Source organism: Pholcus phalangioides, unplaced genomic scaffold, assembly GCF_987345545.1.
Source record: "Pholcus phalangioides strain wild (caught in Gottingen) unplaced genomic scaffold, Ppha-v1.0 ptg000029l_1, whole genome shotgun sequence".
Lineage (NCBI taxonomy): Eukaryota > Metazoa > Arthropoda > Arachnida > Araneae > Pholcidae > Pholcus > Pholcus phalangioides.
This window is the reverse complement of record NW_028301619.1, coordinates 4510239-4535979: the sequence shown is the minus strand read 5'-3', so window position 1 is coordinate 4535979 and position 25741 is coordinate 4510239. Positions and strand designations below refer to the sequence as shown.

The window sequence follows — 25741 nt, the reverse complement described above, 5'->3', positions numbered from 1 at the left end:
CATTGGTAATATAGCCTGGGCCTTTTACTGTTTAGTTCACTTGTGGAATCACAAATTTAAAATACAGTCAACGCCGCATATCAGAAGCACGGATAATGTTATAGTTCGGGTATTGTTATCACTTTTGCAAAGAACGGGACGAACAAATATCATAACATGAGGAAAATTAGTTTTTTGATAGACATTTCCGTACTCAATGTGCTAATCAGCCTGTAGTACTGTATTCGCTTTGGTCCATGTACTTGTAAAGCTACGTTTGCAATGGTCTTCCTATAGTGAAAGCAAATGTATAACGAAAAGAAGCCCTTTCCTTCGGTTCTTGATCAGTTTCCAGTTCTAGTTGAGTAGATTCAAAACAAAAATGTGATTCCCTGATTTCCTGAATTCCCTGACTTTTTTTAGTAAAAAAAAAATTCCCTGCCTTTTCCAGGTTTTCCCTGACCCGTACGAACCCTGCACAGAGGTTCTTCAGCGGGCAAGACATCCTTACGGAGCCTTCTACCGATTTAAGAAGGAAGCAAGTCAACTCTCCAGGATTTGCCTGTGCGATGTCATTCTCCAAAATGCCTTGAACGTGGCAGATAAGTTATCCAGAACCATGCCAAGCATGTGAAATCAGAGGAGTTCAGTGAACAACTCCCGATTGCTAAACTTCTCGGTTCTAGCGCGAGGTAGATCTATCTCTAGGAGGTGCTAGTGCAAGCCAACTGTAAAGCATTTTGATGCTGTGAAACCAACTACATCTTTGATTAATTATGTCACAAAGGAAACAACTGTAAAGGCTTAAATCTTGTGAGCATTGAAATTGCATAAAAGGGAAATTTCAAATTTCTTAATTGTATTCCATTTTTCTTCTCCATCAGGCATATTTGAAAAGCATAAATGCGTGTAAAAAAAAATCTACGATTATGATGTCATTATGATATTGTAATTAAAATTATTAATTTTATAATATAATTAATTTTTTGTAAGTTTTTATTAATTTATATCAATTTTTTGATTTAAAAAGAGCCTGGAGTTTTTTGAAAATTTGACTGGAAAACCTGAAAAAGTCAGGGAAATTTTTTTACGAAAAGGAGTATGAATTGTCTGTGGCCGCTTTGAACTGGTCAGCAAGTATCTCCGGCGTAACCGTGGCAAGTCGCTCGACTTCTTTCCATCTCCAATTTCCTGGGTCAATAAGTATGTCATGGAAAAAGCAGTTAAAGTGGAATTTTGGTGGGCCATTACAAATTTATAACATTACAGATTAAGAATTGATACAGCAGGGATATTGCACGTATGTTAAGGTTCAATTTACAGTTGGGATTCGACTGAGTACGGGCTGTGAGTTAACTTCTAGGGAGCGTAAATTTTTGCGTTCGTCCACTACAGCGATTGGGGATTTTATGTGATTTTTTTGTGAAGATGGCGTAAAACATTCCGCTACTTATAGCACTACACTCCGCTACGTACGTACTCCGCTATTTATAGGAAGGTTTCAACAGCTGGCTGATGCGAAATTGAATCGGGGTTTGATTGTCAGCAGAGCAGTTGAATTTTCCAAAGCCGCTTGAAAGTTTACTCATAATGCAGCTTTGGAATTTTTTTTCCTGGATTTATCAGCCAGCTGTTGAAACCCTCACATTGTCCTTGAATACCGGAACGTCTGGTCACCTCAGCTGTGTTCCATAATTCTCAGGGTTTTTTTTTTTTTAAATATGGTCATTCAGATGTCTTCGAAGATTATGGTTTGTACTATTGGCAATAGTATATCTAGGTTTTGTTTACATCCGATGAGTCGGTAAGAGCGCCAAAATGAGGTGGCGTTTATAGTTGCTTGTAGTGTTTGCATCAAACTGTCACGTTAGAATTAAATTCGAAATAAAACGTGTAGTTTCCCTAAAGAATAAGCCATTGTTTCAAAAGTATGGAGCTTCTAACCTTGATAAACAATGGCGATAGAGCAAAAAACACCAATGAAAAGGGGTTTTTGATCAATTCTTATTCGAAATAGATCTAAAAAAATTTCCAAGAAATCATTCAATTTATTCAACAATTCATTTATTAGCTAAACCCATTGAAATCCATAATAATAGATTCAGTGATTTTATTTATTCTCAAGAGCCAATTTGATGCTGTAGGTACAAAATTCCCATCTTTTAACTTGATCATATTTGAGGAAGAAAAAATATCTATTCAAAATTATTTTATTACTCAAAATCATTTCTTAAGGAATTCGTGAATAAATTAGAACTTTATTCATTGAAAAAAATTGAGTTCACGAATGTCATTAGTATTTTATCAAAAATACAGTTATTGGTCGAAGTGATATTTTAACGATGAGTCACGGGAATCCCGCAAGCAAGGTATGTTGATTTTTTTAGTTTTATTTCTTTTAATCTTTTTCTACATTTTTTTCAAATTTTTTTGAGTATTTTTGAAAAAAATTTCTTGTGGGAAAATATTTCTCACGGAAATAATTGTTATATAAAAAAACAAGCAGTATGCTTAACCAAGTTTGTTTTGGTTTGTTTTTTCCCCCATAGTGCATCATAATCAAAAATAGACATAGTATTTGTAGAACGGAAAATAGTCCAACTTCGAACAATAATTTTAATAAATCATCTAAATGATTCAAATGAATTGTTATCTGTTATTCTCAAAAATTTTATAAATAAAAAAAAAAATTTTAATTAAAAAAAAAAGATTTGGTAAATGCTGCTGTTTGTAGACTGTTGGGTTTTGAAGGAAATAAAAACTCATCTTTCTAAAAATTTATTCATTTCTCCCCCTAAAATTGATAAATTTAATACAAAATGTCAACAACACGCCCAGTGATCATTAGAACAGAAAAACAACAAAAAATTAAGGTAATCATTAAGAATTATTCAAAAAAAGTTGCTTTATAGTTTTGTGTGTATTGGTAGATATATGGTTACAATTTTTTTATAGTAACTTTTCAGAATAATTTTTTATTGAATTCATTTTTGTGTGAATATTTAGGTTATTTATTTATATTCATGATTTTTTTTTACTCTTTATTTAGGTCGGAGAAATATTTCTGGCTGCTGGAGCAGCTTTCAGTGCTTTAGCTGAATTGACTGTGAGCCTGCACAAGCCAGCCATTGATCAAACCTCATCAGTTAGGTAAATATATAATTGTACTGAAACCTTCATATAACAACTATTCTGTGGACAAAGAAAAAGTGTCATTGTAGAGGGATTATCATTATATGGAGAGGCAACATTATCACATACCATCAAATTTATGCTGCTGTTGACATCGTTCCTAAATCAGCGTTGTTAGTACCAGAGCAGCAACAAGATGCTTGTTCAGTCTGGGCAAGCACACATTTTCACTCTTCCCCCCCCCCCCATAATGTTGAAGATTAAAAGGGTGAAATTTGCATCTCCTTTGGTACAGGGATGAGCTGCCTGCTCCCCTCCCCCCCAGCTGCGGCCCTGGTTAGTACCACGAAAAATTCACTTTTGAGTAATTATTTGCAAAAAAATTTTAATTAATGTGTTGATAAACAGAATTCAGTTAGATGTATTGTTCATGTAAAAAGGTTTATCACAATACACTTTGGTGTATCACGCCAAAAGAGGTACAAAAAACTTTTGATGATCAGGTTGTACCAAATACTAATACCCATCTTCAGAAAAACTTAAAATGAGTGACGAGTCCAAAAAATATATTGAAGGATATTTTTTTGAGCAAGATGTAAAAAAAATTATTGAAGCGGTTTCAAGATCTAAAAAATATCATTTTTGTGGAGGTTTGTCGTAGTAAAGCGTATAATTGTATCAAAAGGAGTTTAACATTAGACTGTATGTGATTCCGAAAAAGATTTGAAAATATATTCATTGTAGAGGGATTTATCGCTGTATTTTGATATCATTGTAGTCTGGTTTCATTGTAGGCCTATATTGTAGCCATATTTGTGTGACAGAAATTTACATTGAATGCATAAAAATTACAGTTGGCCCCCTGTATTTGCAGGGGTTACGTTCTGGGGGTACCCATGAATATGAAAATCTGTGAATATAACTGAAATCATAGGTTTTTATATATCTTGTTTACTGAACATCATGAGAAAGAGCAGGGTGACACAGAGGTAGAAGGGAATGCAAAAGAGGGGGCACGGTAGCCCAGGTCAATAAGATACTCACCTAAAGTACCAAAGGATGTTTAGAGGTGTCGTGAGTTCGATATCTGGTTCGTCCTGGTCAGAAATCTTTCCTGACACAGGGTTACAACAAGACCGCAGGAAAAAATCGCTACCGCAAGGACTCCCCCATCGAGAGGTTAGCGCACCAATCCCTCGACGAGTATAAAAAACAAGCCTGCCGTTCGGAATCAGCAATAAATTGTAGGTCCCGGTCTAATTAGCCCTCATGTGCAGAAAATGATAGTGGTGCGACAAAAATGATCAAATGAATGTAAAAGAGGGTACCACAATTTTTGGCAATGTTTTCTGAAAGAAAATTGTGATTTCTGTTTGCCGTTTCTTTTTCATATTATCAAGTATTTAGACCATTCTAAAATCTGAGGGTTGTTTGGTTTAAACCACGTTGGTTCAAACCATGGTTTAAACCTTGGTTTTAACCAACTGGTTTTTTTTAAAAAATCAGATAAAAGTGGCCTAAATATCATTTTTTTCCCTGAAAAATATCATATTTGTTCATTATTAGCCAAAATGTTTCATTTTTACCTCATTTTATATCCTTGGGGTACATTCTGACGGTATATCTTTAAATGACATAAGATTTTAAGTGGTTTTTTTCAAAAAGTCTCATAAAAGTGGCCAGAATATATATATTTTTTTCATATGAAGTATCTTAGTCATTTAAAGTTATATATAAAAGCCAAAATTTCTCATTCTTACAACATTTTCTAACCTTTGGCTACATTCTGATGCTCTATCTTTAGCAAATTCATGAATAAGGATTGCATCACACATCTAAATGTAGTGGTGTATTATCTCACAGGGTTTCTTTTTCCCTTCACAAAGAAGCAGCTAAAGTAGTGATACCATCATGCTAAGGGCAAGTGGTCCTATAATCCAATAAAGACACCAGCTGTCCTTAAAGGACAAAGACTAGTGTACTAGTTGTTACATTACCTCACATACATTTTCATTCCCATAAGAAGTAGCACATCTCCTACTGTATATCTCCCAGTCTTAATATATTCAATAGTTGTTTTTTTTTATAATTTCACACACACACTGTTAAGCCCAGTTAATCAAGGTTCTACTGTATAGTAGTAACAGATTTATAAAAAATAATCAGCTATATACAGGGTGATTATAATTTAAGTTTTGATTCCAAAACTATACAATAAGTACTGATCGTAATGACCTGAAAATTTGCATGGATACTCCTGAAGCAATGGACGTTTCTTTCGCAAAAGAAAAAAGTGCAAAATGTGCAAGTAGACAATGCTGTACTTGGCCAGCAGTATAATCTATTTTGTGCAACCACATCATTTCGGTACTTCCACAGCATCAGTGTGTGGATAGAACTTCTATCAAGATGCACATTGCAATACCAGCAAAGCAGCTGCTGAAGACCCATTTTGACAGGATGCGCCTTAACCCTTGCAACTTCTGGCTGGGGGGGGGGGTACCTCAAAATGTTATAAACAGTGGTCAGATTGCAAACTTTGGTGAATTGTAATCTCCAGCACATTCCCTATATGTTAGAAGTTCCTCATTCCTCAGGAATATGAACGGGGGAAAGGGGACGTGTTTGGTTTAATAAAGCTGAATTGCAAGCACATCCACATTATGACCATGGCATATTCCGATTCTGCTGTTGAACAAGAATATTTGTGCTTTCAGCCTCATAGCCAGAACACGCGGTGGACAACATATTTAACATTTTTTGAGTAAGTTGTAGTTATTTGTTCAATTACTTCATTTTTTTTGTGATGTTTCCGTGAATTATGGACTCGTGCAATGCTATAATTAAGTTATAATTTTCCCATGACTGGCTATCGTTTCCATTCTGCAAGCAAATTTCCCACGTGTTGGATGATGTCATTAATTTTACATTTTTAAGTATTTTTTCCCCTTTATCAAATAAAATTGAATTTTTTTCAGGAATATTCATGTCAATTTCAAGTCATTCTGACAATCGCTCTTTTTTTACAGTATTTTGAAATCAGAACCTTAGTTATAATCACCCTGTATATCGTAAATCATCGTTAATTAATCTGCATTATTTATGCTTCATTAAATGCATTATATTCACCTAATTTATATTACTTTTTGCAAAATAGCTTCCTAATTAAGTATACTGAAAGTAACTGGAGAAAAACCTTTATATATTATATGATTAATAATAACATTAAAAGAATTTTCAAACACACAGTAATCCATTGAGTTAAGCAAAAAATAATTAAATGGCAAAATGGTTTTTGTTAAAATGTAATAAATATTTATTGATTAATTAGCATGGGAATAGTGTTAATAGCATTAATAAACATTTTATTTTAGTTAATTATTACAAGTTTAAAAACAATGAAATTTCTGAAAAATCATTCAATGTCAATACTATTTAAAACAAAAAAACTGGTTTAAACCAAAAAAACCTGGTTTAAACCAAAAAAAACCGGTTTTTTGGTTTTTTTCAAAAAAACCGGTTTTTTTACCAACCCTGTCTCTCCCACTTCACCATGCCGACTTCTTCTTACTTTTCCATACTACTTCTGAAATCCCACTCTGGGGTCTCTGGCCCTTATGTGCCACTGGGCATACGTGCAAGTTTTCTCCCTACTCATTGGATTCAGCTATCCACATTTTAGTCAAATGGCTTGTACGTTGCATCAAGTTGATGGCTGTCTTCATAGGGAGAACAATGCGAGTGATTCGATACTTGCGAGCATACGGCAAGGGGAGCCACCTCTATAAATCTTTGCTAACTTTTCCGACACAACTCTGCCTCTTTTGAGGTAACGGAAGTGAGTTGCTTTGCATCAGTCCGGGGTTGTGAGCGGTTCTATTTATCTATGAAAAACCACCCTTTACGTGCATAAAATTCTGGGGCACTGTAGCCCAGGTCCCCCTGTAGCCCATAAGATACTCGCCTAAAGTACCAAAGGATGTTTAGGTGTCGCAAGTTTGATACCCGGGTCGTCTTTGTCAGAAAACTTTCCTGACAAGGGTGCAACAAAAACAGCAACATAACTGCAGGGAGTCCCCCCCCCCCCATCAAGGGGTTAGCCCACCAACCTCTCGATCAGTATAGGAAACACGCCTGCCATTTGGAATCAGCAATAAATTGTAGGTTCCGGTCTAATTAGCCCTCGCATGCAGAAAATTACCATGGTGCGACAAAAATTATCAAATGAGCATGAAATTCCAGTGAACTAGACATTCCACCGGCCCTTTCCTTTACAGAACAGTAAGATTTTTTTGTTTTTTCCGTTATAATATTACAATCAATTGGAATCAATTTTCTGTATGTGAAATGCATGTATCCCACAGGCGATGTAAAGTTTTCGCTAACAAAGTTGCAGCTACGGCCACGATTGCTCAAATTTCAGATTCCTTTTTCTTGATATATCTTACCGTAGATTAGTTGATTCCGTAATGGAGGCCACAGCAGCAATTGACTTACTTTTGCCAAACATAGTCAATATATCCAATTTTTCTTGTAAAGTTTTCACTTTTTTTTTTGCCTTTTCGAAGCATCATCAGTAGTGCTAGAAAAATGAGCCATCCTATACATGCACAACTCAATCTTTGTATGCAAAACACATGTTATGACGATTGTTGAGTGTTGCCAAAAAAAACCCAATAAAGGAAAAGAACAGTGAATACGGGGACCGACTGTACTTTCAACAATGGGTATATGTTTTGTAACATGCGGGCGCAGTAGCCCAGGTCAATAAAATACTCACCTAAAGTACCATAGGATAGTTGGAGGTGTTGTGATAGTTGGAGGTTTGATATCTGGTTCATCTTTGTCAGAAACTTTCCTGGCACAGGGGTACAACAGAAAAGGCAACATGGCCACAGAAAAAAAGATTTTTACCGCAGGGAGCCACACCAAGGGGTTAGTGTACCAACCTCTCAGTAAGTACAAAAAAAGACTGGCATTCGGAATCTGCAATAAATTGTAGGTCCGGTCTAATTAGCCCTCATTTGCAGAAAATGGCAGTGATGCAACAAATATGATCAAATATTTAGTTACATACAGTGTTAGAATTGAAAACAAATTAGTCACTTGTCTCTTGGACCAGTAAATATGAGAACCTACTGGTCTGCTAAACACAATCTCTTTTGAATACTGATAATTTTCATTTTCCAAAATATAAAGGGTGGACGTGAGTCCTGGACCCTAATAACAAATAAGCCAATTGACAAAAAAGGTGTGATGTGCACTAAAGTATTTATGATTTATTTATTTGATGTGCCTAAAGGTAGTTTTTTTTGATAAATTTAAGAAAACGTTCAACTTTCACTCACAGGTTGCGCTGTAAAGCAAAAAACTAAACATAACTCATGAAATGCAACACAAACAGTGCATAATTAATGTTTATGACAATTTGTGTTAGATAAAACTATCATATTTCAATATGAACACTCTTTTTTTTACTCTCGTTACATCTAAATAGGTGCTCATGTTAAAATATGATAGTTTTATATAAAGATGAGGCAAATATTTTGTTCCTATTTGGTATTCAACCTATTCTGCTCTTTTGTCAAATATTCAGTTCAGCCGAATGTTGCTTAGGTATTCAGCCGAATATCTGTGTAAATCTAAGTATCAAATGGATTTTAAATAGTATATTAATCAGAGTTTTTCACATAAATTAAAATTTTACCGTTTCACCAGTTTTTTTATATTTATTCAAATAATAATGCATAAGAAAAACTCAGTTTCAATCATTTAAAATTTCTCATTTAAAACACCAATTTTACTTATAATTGTGATGAGTTTTAAGAAAATTGATGTTCAGCCGCCGAATATTCCGTATTCAGCCTAATCACTGTCTGTCCCATCCCCAGTTTTATCTTTTATGTAACCCAAATTGTCACTGTTATGCACTGTTTTGTGTTGCATTTTATGTGTTATGTCGATTTTTCTGTTTTTCAGTGCTATCTGTGAGTGAAACTTGAACTTTTTTCAATTTATCAAAAAACTCTAGGCTGAGGGTTCTTAACCTATGGATCTCGCCCCAAACTTGGGTAGCAGGAGCTTCCGAGATGGTTTGTTTAAACCAAATTACAGCCAAGTATTCTTGAGCTATGAGTCACAACAGGAATTTTATTTGCAATGGCTTTTGAAATGGGTCGTATAAACTCACCTACAGCCGAGTATTCTTGAGCTATGAGTCACTATGAAAATAGTATTGCAAAATGGGTCGTACAAATCTACTTTCAGCAAGGTTAAAAACCAGTGCTCTAGGCCGTGGTAAGTAGATTATTTTAAGGCAATTTGCACCTTTTTCTGTCAATTGATTATTAATTTTCAAATGTATCTACCCTGTATTATCATTTACAAGAGTGGTATACCACCAAGAGGTGCAAAAAGCCATACAAAACAATTAGAACCTCATTAACACTAGAACTACCAGAGTTTCCATTCCTCTCAAAACTACTTAAGCAGTCAAAATGCCTGCTGCTGTAAACAACCTACATGATATAGTTGTAAATGTGGGTATATTTTTATGTTAAAACAAGTCCTATGAGAACTAGGGTTGCTTATCTTTATAAGTTTTTATCTTATAAGTTTGAGTCCCTCAACCCTGTGAAAAAATATTGTTTCTATTTTTCAAATTTATATTGCGTATTATTGATTGATTTTGGAATGTGAGTTACTCTACCAAAGTGGTTCTCAACCTTTTTTGACTCCCAGAACCCTTTTCAGTTCATAATTTTTATATCGGAGCCCTGTTTGACTCGAGGAGCCCTTTTTTTATATAATTTTTATGGCGGAACCCTGTAGGCCTCTTTTTTCATTTATCTGTCAAATTTACTTATTTTATTTTCCATGAGTCGCCGCAGAGCCCCTGGGAAGTGCATACGGAGTCCAGGTTGAGAACCACTACTCTACTACAACCAAGCAACACCCCCTCCTACTTAGGGGTTCCAAAAAAAGCAAAACAATGAAGGGTTGCCAGTTATCTGGCATATAAGGGATTTGATAAAGTACATGGGAAAGGATATGTACATTGCTTTGTATGTTCAAGAATTATTTAAGTCGTGTTTCATTTAAATTTTTGGTTGCTCAAGTTACCTGAATCTTTAGGGTTCCACCCCCTATGGTTCCCCCAACTTCGCTCCCATCCAGCTGGAGAAGTGAAGAAAATTTCACATTTGAAGCTAACACTCAATTTCTTATCAGAAAGAACATAAGGCGTTGTCGTTGTAATTTTGTCACTTTTGTTTCCAAGTGGTTGTAACAGGCAATCCATTTTGTCATGTATCATAGGCCTACAAAATGAGCCTAAATAAAGCAGATCAACTTTGACGAGATATCTCGGGATTGCAGCTGTAAGGGTTAAGCAACAAAGTTTTCAAAATGTCTGCTCTGTAATTTTAGGTAGAAGTAGTATTTAAAAATCAACAGAATGACTTGAAATTTGTTTTTGCACCAAAGGATTCCTTTTGACAAATTGAGACAAGTCAAAGAGGGAAATTTTCAAATTTTGAAAAACAGTTGCAAATGGATGATATGTACACTGGTGTAAGAAATTAAGAGAATTTGCAGACTTGGTCGATTATCTCTAGAACTACTGTACCGATTTTAATGAAATTTGATATGTACATACATTGATACAATACAAAACAAATAACCATTCAATAATTGTGTAATATACACACACGCATGATCGTGCATAACACTCGTTGGAGTCGGAAGGTATGAAACAGCGGTTGCAGAATAAACAAAAAAATGGGTTAATAGGGAGTATGGTCCCCTCTTACAGATATACAGGTCTCGCAGTATGATTTCCTACTTGAAATAAGGCAGTTTATCATTTCCTGTGGCAATTGGTCCCACTCGCTCAGCAACGCTGTTTTCATTCCCTGGATGGTTCCCGGAGGGGGGTTGCGAGTTGCAATTGCCCTCCCCAGAGCGTCCCAGACATGCTCTATAGGGTTAAGGTCTGGAGATCTTTCTGGCCAATCCATCCGGCGAATATCCTCACTCTCTAGAAAATCGTCGAGCAGAAGAGCTCTATGTGGCCTCGCGTTATCGTCCATTAAAATGAACTCAGGGTTAACTGCACCCCTGAAAAGGCGAACATAGGGCTCCAAGACCTCATCCCTGCACCTCACACCAGTCACAGTGCCTCTTTCAAAGACATGGAGAGGTGTGCGGGTCATCCAACATGATGCCTGCCCAGACCATTAAACCTCCTCCACCATAATGGTCGATTTCGCAGACATTGGAGGGTAGGTAGCGGGTCCCTGGTTCTCTCCATGTGAACGTACGGCAAGAATCTGTGCTTAGGTTGAACCGAGACTCATCAGTGAAGAGAACGGTCGCCCATTGATCCCTACTCCAATCTCTATGCATCATGATAAATGGATTCTCCTGTCCGTAGAAGTGAGCGGGACGCAAACAGCAGGTCTTCTTGCAAACAATCCTCTCTCATGAAGTCTTTTGGAAACAGTCACCCTTGATACACGGGTTCCTGTGTGGCTGCATACAAGTCACGAGAGAGCCGAGAAGATGTAGCACTCCTGTTACGCCTCGCTATAATCGGCAAATGGTGCAACGTCCCTTATGGGAGTTGCTTGCCCGGTTCGAAATATCCAGCAATAAAGTGGCAAACGACAAGTGGAAAATAATTAGAAACAAACTTTCGCATGAAATATTATTATTTATTCAATTAATTATATGGGTTAGTTAATTTTAACAATGGATTAGTTTATCTTGGAGCCCTCTATTTGACGTTAGCAGTAAAGATACTGGCTCACCAATTGATGATCTACAACAGTCAACCTGTGCAGCGATCGGACATCCGATGTTGTTAGCTTTTCCGTAAATACCAGAGGAGTTTTCTCAGTTGAGAACCGGAACACCTTGATCAGCTCCGGGGGGCCTCTAGGTTGAGGGCCGAACCACCTTGACCAGCTCCGGGGGCCTCTCGGTTGAGGGCCGAACCACCTCGATCAGCTTCGGGGGCCTCTCGGTTGAGGGCCGAACCACCTCGATCAGCTCCGGGGGCCTCTCGGTTGAGGGCCGAACCACCTCGATCAGCTCCGGGGGCCTCTCGGTTGAGGGCCGAACCACCTCGATCAGCTCCGGGGGCCTCTCGGTTGAGGGCCGGACCACCTCGATCAGCAATGAAGAATTTTGACTGTGAAGATGTTTTATATTTTGATTCCGGACCTGCCGGAAAACGGATTCAAATAATGTAGATTATTGCATTTTAACAATTCAGCCTAAGGCCAATAGATACGGTAGTAAGACGCTGAACCGTCCTACTAGAGGGCTTCAGTTGAACAGAACAAGATTAGACGAACGCAATGTGAGAGACAAAGAGGGAGGAATTTATACTCCCCTTTTACAAGAAGTTTGGGACCACATGTCCTGGCATGGCCTTTTCGCCACAACAAAATTATCGAATTTGCATATTCATGCGTCACTATTATAAACATTACAATTTAATTACATTGAAATCTGGCAACATGACATAATCCGGAGAGCTGATCAGACTCTCCCGATTATGTAAACATTACTAACATAACAATATGAAATGAATTGTTCCGACGGAGGTCTGCAGCCCCCCGCCGAAAATAAGTGAGTACAACACTATATTTTCGTATCCGCACAACGAGACTTGCAATAACTCCCCCGGGAGGTTCTTCAATAAAAATAATTTAAACTGGGCTAAGCCTCGCCCAACTATACATATATTGGATCAAACCCCTCCACGAAAATAGCGGCATCGTCGTCATGAGGGAAATTAATTTATGTGGGACATCAGTAGCCCGACCTCTGGCCCGTTCTCGTTCGACAGCCGAAAGACCCCACCCGCCGACTGCCGAACTAATCGAACATTCTGGCCCTTACCGGTTCGCCAGTGGGTCCTCGGGTGGTTTCCGGTAACTGAGAGGTCCCTGGAGTCTAAAATAAGAAGGAATTTCCCACATAACGACAAGATCACCATTAACGTAGAGGGATCGGATCCCGATACGTTACATTCCCCCTCACCACGGAAGAATTTTTCCCAAAAAAAAAAAAAAATTCTATAGGTTAAAAAAGTTAATTTACAGAAATACATGCAAAAACTATGTTAACATATCACCTGGTATATTAAACTTCCCACTAAAGGAAAAGTTATCGACAGCCAAATCAGTATCCTGACTTTGTAAGTATCGCGAAATTTCAACACTGCTTCTGAATTTTGTCCCTTCGGGAGAGTAATAATAGACGTCAATACGAGGTTCTTTTTTCCTCTTAACGAGAACCCTCTGCCACCCTCTCTGAATCGGAACCAAAAACTTAGAGTAACCTACGGAAGATTTAATGAAATTCGTTTTCACCATATTAGGAGTGGTGTCCTCCTCGGGATTTTGCCGGTTAAAGGACGTACTAGAGTTAGTGCAATTAGCACTATTTAAGGGCGTTTGTGAAACATGATGTCGACTCGGATTACTGGAAGTGTGTTGTACAAGGACCTCTCTACTCTCAGGTGACTGCGGGACAGGCTCAAGAACGATTTGGTCACTACTAACGAATTTTTTCAAGTCACAAGCATTGACTTTATAGACATTATCATTGGATAAATCCACTATCTGGTAGACAATAGGTGAAATTTTTTCCAGGACTCTACACGGGCCGTCCCATCGTGGTTTCAACTTCGCCATAACATTGCCTTGCGCACTAGAACGGAAATGCGTTCTCCTTAATACCAAATCATCCTGATTAAAGGTGTGCAATAATCTTTTTTTGTCATAATATCTTTTTTGTCTCCTTTGTTGTTTTTTGACATTTTCCTTAACTTGCTTAAGTAAGTTTTCGGGTAAACTCACCCTTTCCCAAACCGGTATGTCCATAGCCCAGTCAAATGCTAAAACTAATTCTCTACCAAGAAACAATTTAGCTGGCGACTGACCCGTAGTTTCCGAGGGAACCGACCTAATAGCAAGACCAAAAAAGGTTAAATTTTTGTCCCAGTCTTTATGTTTATCACCAACATAGCAGGAGATCATCTGTTTAATTGTTTTATTAAATCTCTCGGTAAGGTTTGATTGAGGATGATAGGGGGTTGTGAACCTTTGCTTGACCTGGAGAACTTTACAAGTTTCCCTCATAAGGTTTGATATAAAACAAGAACCATTATCGGAAACTAATCTTTTTGGAAAGCCATATCTCATACAGTACTCATGAACAAACTTTTTAGCAACTGCACTTGTCGTAATTCGTCTTAATGGAAATAACTCTACCCACTTTGTGAAATAATCGACGACGACTAACAGATGCACGTTCCCTCTGGAAGAAACGGGAAAGGGACCCATGGTGTCAATCCCAACCATTTCTCCTGGATGATCAACAGAGGTTGACACCATGCCTCCCCATCGCCTCGTATTGTCGAATTTGCATGTTTGGCATTTTTTACAGGACAGGACAAATTTTTTTATATCTTTACGCATACCGGGCCAGAACGCACGTTGTCGGCATCGCTGAAGAGTTTTATTGACTCCCATGTGACCTGAAATGGGATGCATGTGCATTTGTCAAAAATTTCTCTCTACATGGTGGAGGAATTACTAGCAATTTTTTATTCCTGAATCTAAAAAACAATTTTTGATTTTCGAAAAGGTAATACTTTTCAATTTTTTCATCAATTTTTTGTCTTCCGACAGATTTATCATTAAAATACTGTATAATATCTTGGTAATTTTTTTTCTGTTGAACAATTAACTCAGGTAAATCCAAAAACGAGAACAAATATAATTTATTATCAATTTTTTCCTCGAAATCAGTTTCGACGGTGACAACAGCGGGCATTCTGGACAGGGCATCAGGGGCCTGCATGGTCGAACCTTTTCTATATTCAAACTTTAAAGGATATTCCTGTAGTAATTGAGCCCATCGGCTTAACCTCCCCTTCAATTGTTTAGCCTCAAAATACCAGGCGACTGCCCTGTGATCTGTTACTATAGTAACAGGTTCTCCTGAAAACCAGGCTCGAAATTTATTACATGCCCATATAACAGCGAGTCCCTCCTGTTCTGTTACCGAATAATTTTTTTCTGCTGAATTCAAGGTACGACTGGCATAGGCTAACGGCTTTTCCCCGTCAGGCTCAACTTGCTGCAAAATGGCTCCAAGCCCAATTCCTGAGGCATCTGTGTAAATTTTTAAAGCACAATCTTTTTTTCTTGTGGTTGGAACGGGAGCACAAGACAAGAGATGTTTCAATTTCTCGAACGCCTGTTGGTGTATTTTGTCCCATTTGAACCTTTGCCCTTTTTTTGTAAGGCCGTAAAGGGGGTTAGCGACATCACCAAAATGGGGAACAAATTGCCGGTACCACCCGCAGAGTCCCAGAAAACGTTGCACCTGTTTTACTGTTTTAGGCCTAGAAAAACTCAAAATGGCGTCGGTTTGGTCCTGTTTTACGTGCCATCCTTCTTTGGTCAAACAAAGACCTAGATATTCCAATTTTTTTTATAGAGATTACATTTGTCTGGCTTAAGTGTTAAGCCTGCTTTTTCCAAACACGAAAATACTGTTTTCAAGTTTTGTAAATGTTCCTCAAAATTCGAACTGTAAACGACAATGTCGTCCAAATAAAAATCGGCACACTTACCAACTAAGTGGCCCAGGATTGTAGTCATCATGCGTTGGAACGTGGCCGGGGCATTGTTGAGTCCAAAGGGCATTACCTTAAATCGGTACATTCCAGAATCGGTTATGAATGCCGTTTTGTCCCGATCCTCTAGCCGCACTGGAACTTGCCAATACCCTGAGGCCAGATCGAACGTAGAGACGTATCGTGCGTCACCCACTCGTTGTAGAATTTGATCGATGAAAGGTAAAGGGTACCGATCGGGTGCCGTAATTTTATTCACCTTTTTGTAGTCGACGACAAATCGCCAATCACCAGTTTTCTTTTTGATTAAAAAACACGGGGAAGCCCAGTTTGTGGAGGCAGGCTCAATGACGTCATCACAGAGCATCTGTTGCACCTGCTCTTCTACTAATTGTTTTTTCCATCGCGGGAGAGAAAAAGGGGATCGAAAAACCGGTTTTCCGTCAGTCACGATCTTATGCTCAGCAACGTGAGTTCTACCGGGAGTGTTTCTGAACAAATTCGGAAATTGTTTTAACAATTCAAACAAACTTTTTTTCTGATCGGAATCAAATTCCGATTTACTTACTAAATTTTGCATCTTTTCCTGATCAACATCTCCTTTATATGACAACAATCCTCCTTTAAGTTCAAAGTTTTTGAAGTCAACTATAATTTCAGTTTTACTCAATATATCACTGCCGATCAAGATCCCAAATGGGACCCTGGCGAGCACTATCAGATCTGTGTGCACGACACTTTCGTATCTCCACTTGGGCCCGAAGAATCCCCACAGGCTGACAGTACTCACCGGATGCCAACTGAAATCTATCACCGTGATAGGGTCTAACTTGATTAGTGGGTGAACCAACCTGCCGAGCCAGATCGAAACTGATCGCTGAACAATCGGCACCGGTATCAATTTTTGCTGTCAAAATCTTGTTAACTCTCACAACTGGATTAAGAAAACTAAATTTTTTACTAGGGGTCTTTTTACCCATGGATACACTACCCCTTCTCATGTATCCCAGGTCTAGTTTCCCTGATTCCCATTTGATTTACAATTTTTTACTATATGGCCGACTTGACCACAACCGAAACAGGTAACTTGTCGAAAAAATTTATTTGTCCTAAAAGGCCGTCTTGAAGGTTGTACTACATTTTGTGTAGGTCCCACACAATTTTTTCTAACTTCAGGTTGAAATTTCTCAACACAATTTTCACAAGATTCAAAATTTTTACGAGATTCAATTTGGACATTTTCACGCGTTGCAAGAAATTGATCTAACATTACAAATAATTGTTGCAAAGAATTAGGCTTCCTACCTTCCAAAAATGTTCTCACATTATAGGGTAATTGTGACATTATAAGTTCAATTTTGTCCGACTCCGGAACGGTTAAATCGGACTGAAAAAGATCTAACTTATGTAATACGAAATCAAGGTACGAGCCCGTCGAAAACTTTTCAGAGAATAAAGCACGAGCTAATTCAACCCTGGTATGATACCTTGAAAAGGTTTGTAATAACAAGCCCTTGAAACTTTCCCACGATTTATGGGGGCCCCATTTTTCCCATTCGTGCCTGCCTATCGTTTGCCACCAGGCCTGAGCACGACCTTCAAACGTGCTTACAACTAACTCGATCTTATTAGGAACACTGTAAAGATTAAAATACGATTCACATTTTAATAAAAAGCTTCTAACGTCTTCTCCACTACCTGAAAATATAAGACTACCAACACTGCGTTGGGTCAATGGAACCAAAGCATTTGCGGGATTTAAAGGTAATGCCGGGGGAAGTATTACATGCGTCTCGTTATAAGGATTTGACATTGTTGGAAAAGTAAAGTTCATTTGTGAACCATTATTCGATTGTGAACCACTTGGTTCCGGTTCAATTTGCACACGAACATCATCACCTAAATTTCTAGGCGTACTATGATTGTTAGAATTCATCTCTAAAATCAATGTTAAATATCAAAAAAAAAAAAAAAAAAATTTTTAGCGAAAGTACTTTCCACCCGCGGTTTGCCACACTTACTGAGAACCGGTCGAGCCCCCAAAATTGCAACGTCCCTTATGGGAGTTGCTTGCCCGGTTCGAAATATCCAGCAATAAAGTGGCAAACGACAAGTGGAAAATAATTAGAAACAAACTTTCGCATGAAATATTATTATTTATTCAATTAATTATATGGGTTAGTTAATTTTAACAATGGATTAGTTTATCTTGGAGCCCTCTATTTGACGTTAGCAGTAAAGATACTGGCTCACCAATTGATGATCTACAACAGTCAACCTGTGCAGCGATCGGACATCCGATGTTGTTAGCTTTTCCGTAAATACCAGAGGAGTTTTCTCAGTTGAGAACCGGAACACCTTGATCAGCTCCGGGGGGCCTCTAGGTTGAGGGCCGAACCACCTTGATCAGCTCCGGGGGCCTCTCGGTTGAGGGCCGGACCACCTCGATCAGCAATGAAGAATTTTGACTGTGAAGATGTTTTATATTTTGATTCCGGACCTGCCGGAAAACGGATTCAAATAATGTAGATTATTGCATTTTAACAATTCAGCCTAAGGCCAATAGATACGGTAGTAAGACGCTGAACCGTCCTACTAGAGGGCTTCAGTTGAACAGAACAAGATTAGACGAACGCAATGTGAGAGACAAAGAGGGAGGAATTTATACTCCCCTTTTACAAGAAGTTTGGGACCACATGTCCTGGCATGGCCTTTTCGCCACAACAAAATTATCGAATTTGCATATTCATGCGTCACTATTATAAACATTACAATTTAATTACATTGAAATCTGGCAACATGACATAATCCGGAGAGCTGATCAGACTCTCCCGATTATGTAAACATTACTAACATAACAATATGAAATGAATTGTTCCGACGGAGGTCTGCAGCCCCCCGCCGAAAATAAGTGAGTACAACACTATATTTTCGTATCCGCACAACGAGACTTGCAATAACTCCCCCGGGAGGTTCTTCAATAAAAATAATTTAAACTGGGCTAAGCCTCGCCCAACTATACATATATTGGATCAAACCCCTCCACGAAAATAGCGGCATCGTCGTCATGAGGGAAATTAATTTATGTGGGACATCAGTAGCCCGACCTCTGGCCCGTTCTCGTTCGACAGCCGAAAGACCCCACCCGCCGACTGCCGAACTAATCGAACATTCTGGCCCTTACCGGTTCGCCAGTGGGTCCTCGGGTGGTTTCCGGTAACTGAGAGGTCCCTGTGGTCTAAAATAAGAAGGAATTTCCCACATAACGACAAGATCACCATTAACGTAGAGGGATCGGATCCCGATACGTTACAATGGCGATCTTCTCTGGCTGTCGTGGCTCTTGGACGACCTTGCCCAGGCTTTCTCTTGATGGATCCGGTATCCTGGAACTGTTTCCATAAGTTACGCTGGGCGTTAAATTGAACTCTACAAATCTGGACTTGAGATTGGCCTGCTTCTAGCCTCCCCACAATTCGCCACCTCATTCTATCATCTAAACGTTGGTGGTTACTCATTTTTACTGTTACAATTTGAAATTAACCGATTGCTGCAAAATAACACCAAGAAATTCGCCGAGGTGTGCTAGCGAACAAAATGCGTCTTAACTTACGCGCTCTTATAAAGCCTGTTTCTCTACTGGCTCCGCCTACACACACGCTTACGTATTTGACGTACAAGATTTGCATTTTTGTCTAGAAGCAGTGGTTTTACATTCAGTTCAGTTCTTTTCATGAAATTCGATAAAATATGCAAATTCTCGTAATTTATTTCACCAATGTATTAGTTCTTCAGTTTTTTATGATAAATATGTGATTTCTTATATAATGTACTCTCCTATGAGTTGTACTAGAGATTTGTTGACCTACTCATAGTTGATCATACAATTTGTTAATAAGCTCCCAGGGTAAAGGAGGTACAAAGAGGAAAGTGAATGATGATTTGCCTGGGACACCTAAGAAGGCTATGCTCGGAAAAGCACAAATTACTGTTTCTCAAGATAAAGTTGGACCAAGTATCGGCTTGAAATCAGCTGTTCGTAGTGGTTCGTTGATGCCTCAATCTGTCAAGTCAGCAGGTATGTAAACTAAGACTTATAAGTTTTGAAATTCAGTTCATTTATACTGTATATTAAATTAAATAATATACTTAGCTCACTCAAGTAAAATTAAAGATGTGAGTAATTTTATTGTGATAAGCCACAATTCCAAAAAGATTCAAAATCTTGAAAGGGAAACATTGCAGTGATTTAGTTGAAAAAAAAGTTTGAAATTGTGTTATTAGTGGACAACATGCAGTCAGAAACTGAAGAACATATAAGAAATTTTTTATATCAATATAAGATTATTGGATTATAGACCAGGCCACACATTACAGACGATCTTTGCTTTCCACAGTTAATTGTTTTTGTGAAATAATCATGAAATTGTGTAAAGCTTGTTGAATTTAACATAGGTGAAATAGGAATAATAGTTTCTCTAGTATAATGAAGTATTGAAAACTTCACACCAGTGAGAAAAGGAAATACTAGTAGATGAATTATATAAAAATATCTCTTGTTAGGCTGGTCAACACTTCTAGTCTGTTCTCTCTATTCAAACCACCACACACCAGGTTTGAATTACACTCAGGGTTGGTAAAAAAAAAACCGGTTTTTTTGAAAAAAACCAAAAAACTGGGTTTTTTTGGTTTAAACCGGTTTTTTGTTTTAAATAGTATTAACATTTAAAACAATGAAATTTCTGAAAAATCATTCAAACTTCCAATAATTAACTAAAATAAAATGTTTATTAATGTAATTAACACTATTCCCATGTTAATTAATCAATAAATATTTCTTACATTTTAACAAAAACCGACTTTTGCAATTTAATTATTTTTTGCTTAACTCAATGGATTACTATGTTTGAAAATTCTTTTAATGTTATTATTAATCATATAATATATAAAGGTTTCTCTCCAGTTACTTTCAGTATACTTAATTAGGAAGCTATTTTGCAAAAACTAATAAAAATTAGGGGAATATAATGTATTTAATGAAGCATAAATGATGCAGATTAATTTACAATGATTTACGATATACAGGGTGATTATAACTAAGGTTCTGATTTCAAAACACTGTAAAAAAAGAACGATTGTCAGAATGACTTGAAATTGACATGAATATTCCTGAAAAAATTCAATTTTATTTGATAAAGGGGAAAAAATACTTAAAAATGTAAAATTAATGACATCATCCAACATGTGGGAAATTTGCTCGCAGAATGGAAACGATAGCCAGTCATGGCAGATGATACCTTAATTATAGCATTTCACGATTTCATAATTCATGGAAACATCACAAAAAACGAAGTAATTGAACAAATAACTACAACTTTCGTAAGAAATGTTAAATATGTTGTCCACCGCGTGTTCTGGCTATGAGGTTGAAAGCACAAAAATTCTTGTTCAACAACAGAATCGGAGTATGCCATGGTCATAATGAGGATGTGCTTGCAATTCAGCTTTATTAACCTTACGTGCCCCCCCCCCCTCCCCCGTTAGTAGTTAATATTCCTGAGGAACTTCTAACATATAGGGAATGTGCTAGAGATTGCAATTCACCAAAGTTTGCAATCTGACCACTGTTTATAACATTTTGAGGTACCCCCACAGCCAGAAGTTGCAAGGGTTACGGTGCATTCTGTCAAAATGGGTCTTCAGCAGCTGCTTTGCTGGTATTGCAATGTGCATCTTGATAGAAGTTCTATCCACACACTGATGCTGTGGAAGTACCGAAATGATGTGGTTGCACAAAATAGATTATACTGCTGGCCAAGTACAGCATCGTCTACTTGCACATTTTGCACTTTTTTCTTTTGCGAAAGAAACTTCCATTGCTTCAGGAGTATCCATGCAAATTTTCAAGTCATTCTGATCAGTACTTATTGTATAGTTTTGGAATCAAAACTTAAATTATAATCACCCTGTATATAGCTGATTATTTTTCATAAATCTGTTACTACTATACTGTAGAACTATGATTAACTGGGCTTAACAGTGAAAGTATATAAAAAACAACTATTGAATATTAAGACTGGGGGATATACAGTAGGAGATGTGCTACTTTTTATGGAAAAGAAAATGAAAATGTATGTGAGGTAATGTAACAACTAGTACTCTAGTCTTTGTCCTTTAAGGACAGCTGGTGCCTTTATTAGATTATAGGACTACCTGCCCCTAGCATGATGGTGTCACTACTGCAGCTGCTTCTTTGTGAAGAAAAAAAGAAACCCTGTGAGATAATACACCACTGCATTTAGATTGTGATGCATCCTTATTCATGAATTTGCTAAAAATAGAGCATCAGAATGTAGCCAAAGGTTAGACAATGTTGTAAGAATGAGAAATTTTGGCTTTTATATATAACTTTAAATGACTAAGATACTTCATATGAAAAATGTATATATATATTCTGGCTACTTTTATGAGACTTTTTGAAAAAAAACCACTTATAAAATCTTATGTCATTTAAAGATATACCATCAAAATGTACCCCAAGGATATAAAATGTGGTAAAAATGAACATTTTGGCTAATAATGAACCAATATGATATTTTTCAAGGAAAAAAAATGATATTTAGGCAACTTTTATTTGATTTTTTGAAAAAAAACCACTTGGTTAAAACCAAGGTTTAAACCACAAACAACCCTGATTACACTAGATATTTAATAAAAGTTATCGAATTATAAGGGTTACAGAATTTCAGTAAATTTATTATATTTTGGCTACTGTGCAGGAATAAGTATGAATTAATAAAAATTGGTAAAAGTAGTGAAAAGTAAAAATGAATAAAAAACAAGTTTATAGGTGAACACAAGGAAGAGAGGAAGGATTACATTACCAGGACGTGAGCAGCTTGTATGCTTTTCCTTTTTGAAGTGTTTGTAGATAGAACCGCTCACAACCCCAGACTGATGCAAAGCACCTTACTTCCATGTTTGTAGCTTTTCTTCATGCTGCAGTTCTCGGCTAACACGCCCAAGACGGATTCTGTACCAGTATCTCACCCATGTATCAGTACATGCTTAAGACTGGTAGTCTTCCAGTATCTCATCAGTTACTTCGCCAACTGGCAAAATTATATCAAACCCTTCTATTGAGCAAAAAGTCTGAAATATACTTTTTATACATGCAACAGAGGACTGTTGAATAGTTTCTACTTGTTAACTAAGAGAAGACCCTTTAATTGTCTTATTATGAGGACTTCAAGGAAGAAACCCCAAAGAAAGTGGACATGGAGAAGCCCAACTGGGACAACAAGTAAGATAGACCACATTGACTTTGAAAAAGCTTTTGACTCTGTCTCTACATCTGCTGTTGTCAAAGCTCTAGATGCAACTGAGATAAGATTTACATTAATATCATTAAGAAAATCGATGACAAAGTTACTGCAACCATTCGTTTGGATAAGAGAAAAGCAAAGATTAAACTTTAAAAAGGAGTCTGACACTGTGATACTATTTCACTAAAGCTATTTACGGCTATTTTAAGTACAGTTAAATCACGATAAGTCGAACTCAGATATCTCTAATCTTTGTTTAAGTCAAAGTTTTGACTCAGCCCCAGAACATTTTCCATATTTTAGTATTAAAATTTTTCCCTTAACTCAGAGGTTTCGAGAATGAAAGAAATTTAAAAATAGCAATGGAATTTAGCATTTAGTAATAGAATTTAGCAACAGAATTTAGCATTTAGCTGGTTCATTTAGCGGATTCATATGTCTACTTGCAAAAAGTAAATGACTTTCTCATGAAGAAAGGACAAGAAAGAGAGAAACAGTCAAAATTAACAGATTTTTGCCAGGAAATAATCTTGTATACACTTTATTTATAATTCATTTCATTTATACAAGTATCATGTATGTGTTCATTTTAATGATACAGTATGTATATGTCTAGTTTATTTCTAAATATTCTCATTCAATAATTAAATACAATTAAAATAACTTATCTATTTGAATTTTTTCATCTCCAGTAATTTGACATGTTTTATTAATGCTGTATTCATACATAGCACTGTTATTTCAATAAATCTTGCCACTCTGTAATCAGAACTTCTGATAAGTCAAACTAACGATAACGATAAGTTTTTTGTCGGCTGCTGCACATTCGACTTATAGAGATTTGACTGTATTTAGAAAACTAGATTGGGATGAGAATATAATTGAAATAAATGGAGATTATTTCTCAACACCTTTAAGGGGTGGGTGCACTTTTGGCAAAAACTGTGTGGTTCTGAAGAGCATTATGCCTGAAAAAAAGGTATTCAACCAGTGTGTGCTGCCAGCACATGTCTATGGAGCTGAAACATGGACACACTCACAAGCAAAACCATGCAGAGACTAGAGACTGCACAAAGGAGCACGGAAAGATGTATTCTAGGCATCACAAGAAGAGACAAAAAACAAATCACATGTATAAGGAGCCAAGCAAAAGTATATGATATCAATGGATAGAATTAAATGTCTAAAATGGAAATGGGCTAGACATATTGCAAAGAGAAAAGACAACAGATGGACCAAGTGTTCGGGATTGGTACCCCTGTGGTGTTAAACATCCGAGGAGGTGTCCCAAACAAGATGGAGCAATGAGATCCAAAAGGTGACTGGAGTCAACTGGATAGCAAAAGCATCAGACAATAAAATAGAAAAGTTTGGAGGGGACCTACACCCAGCAGTGGATTGAAAATGGTTAATGATGGGCAACACAAAGTTTTCTCTTTTTATTTTGCATCGCATATCATCAATGAGCGATTAAGCAGCTTACTATGCTCATCTACTATTCCAGATGGAGAGAGGTGTATCCATGTAGAGGCAGGCCCCCTTCTCAAAGGCAATTAAAACTATTTAAAGATTCCAAATATAAAAAAATATTTTTAAATGTATGCTGCTTTAATTTTTTTTTTAATTCAAAATGCTACATTTTGAAGATTAGCAACTTGAAATGTCTCTAGAAAAGATTCCTTGCAATCTCTATAATCCCTAATGTAAACCTCTTCCCCCACCCAAAAAAAAGTCATGACCTACTTCCCAACTTGGCGATGGGAGCGATTAAAATTTAAGTTTATTCCACTGCTGGGACAGAGACCTAAAAAAACATTTTGAGTAGCAAGTTAGCAAAGCTTGATTCAAAGAAATTATTAATAATCATTTTAATTGAGAATTTACGTAATTTTTCTTTCACATTTTAAACAAGATATTTATTAAGATATCTGACTGCAAAATTCTTAGTTTCGGTAATCAGTTATCTTTTGCTTTCAGATATCACTCTGAATATGTTAAATGCTACTGAATCAGAGGTTGATGTAGAGGGCTTGCCTGACAACAAGCTGGAATACGAATGTCAGGATGTTTAGTTATGAATGTCACACAGATATATGTCTATTTTCACTTGTATATCTTCATAATTAAATTCATGTGTTATTAAAAAGTGTTTGTAAACTCATTTCTGCTATAAAACGTGTATATATGCCAGGACTTGACACATGTACAGAAAATGTGTCACATACCAGGTCATCATGGCAACTTAAATTTACTACACATGATTACAAAATTGGAGTCTGGCCAGCACAATATTTTCTGAATTCATGTCAGCGTGTCTATCTACCATGAAAAGGGTTACCAAGTTCTGGAAAAGTCGGGGAAATTATGGTATCTCATGCTGTGATGCCTTGGCTAACAAAGATAATTTGTTCCAAAATCACATTAGTTAGCCAAAGTGCAATTTTCCATCGATTGCTGTGGAAAATTGTTTAATTCATTATAGGAACTGCGTAAAATTTCAAAGTAATTTTCATAAAACACTAAGAGGCACCGTGAAAATAAAACAAACTAACCAAGACTGAGACAAACCAACCATTTTACAATTGGACAAAGGAAAATGGGGAAACTGAACATCTTTTTATTTTACACTATGCAGTCTAGTTTGTGC

The 25741-nt window shown here is 37.0% G+C and overlaps 1 protein-coding gene across 1 annotated transcript; it reads left to right on the top strand.

The window, feature by feature from the left end:
• The first annotated feature begins 1770 nt into the window (after window positions 1–1770).
• LOC149067597 (uncharacterized) lies at window positions 1771–25234 on the top strand. The gene is made up of 4 exons (XM_089252521.1): window positions 1771–2348; window positions 3029–3129; window positions 19669–19847; window positions 25072–25234. The coding sequence occupies exons 1-4, from the start codon at window positions 2322–2324 to the stop codon at window positions 25164–25166; spliced, it is 402 nt and encodes a 133-aa protein (XP_089108647.1). The 5' UTR covers window positions 1771–2321; the 3' UTR covers window positions 25167–25234.
• The last annotated feature ends 507 nt before the right edge of the window (window positions 25235–25741 follow it).

Excerpts from the sequence above, each read along its gene's own strand:
- LOC149067597 (XM_089252521.1), top strand. The coding sequence starts at position 2,322 with ATGAGTCACGGGAATCCCGCAAGCAAG. Across the intron at positions 2,349-3,028 it reads ACGGGAATCCCGCAAGCAAG|GTCGGAGAAATATTTCTGGC; the intron begins GTATGTTGATTT and ends CTCTTTATTTAG. Across the intron at positions 19,848-25,071 it reads TCAATCTGTCAAGTCAGCAG|ATATCACTCTGAATATGTTA; the intron begins GTATGTAAACTA and ends TTTTGCTTTCAG.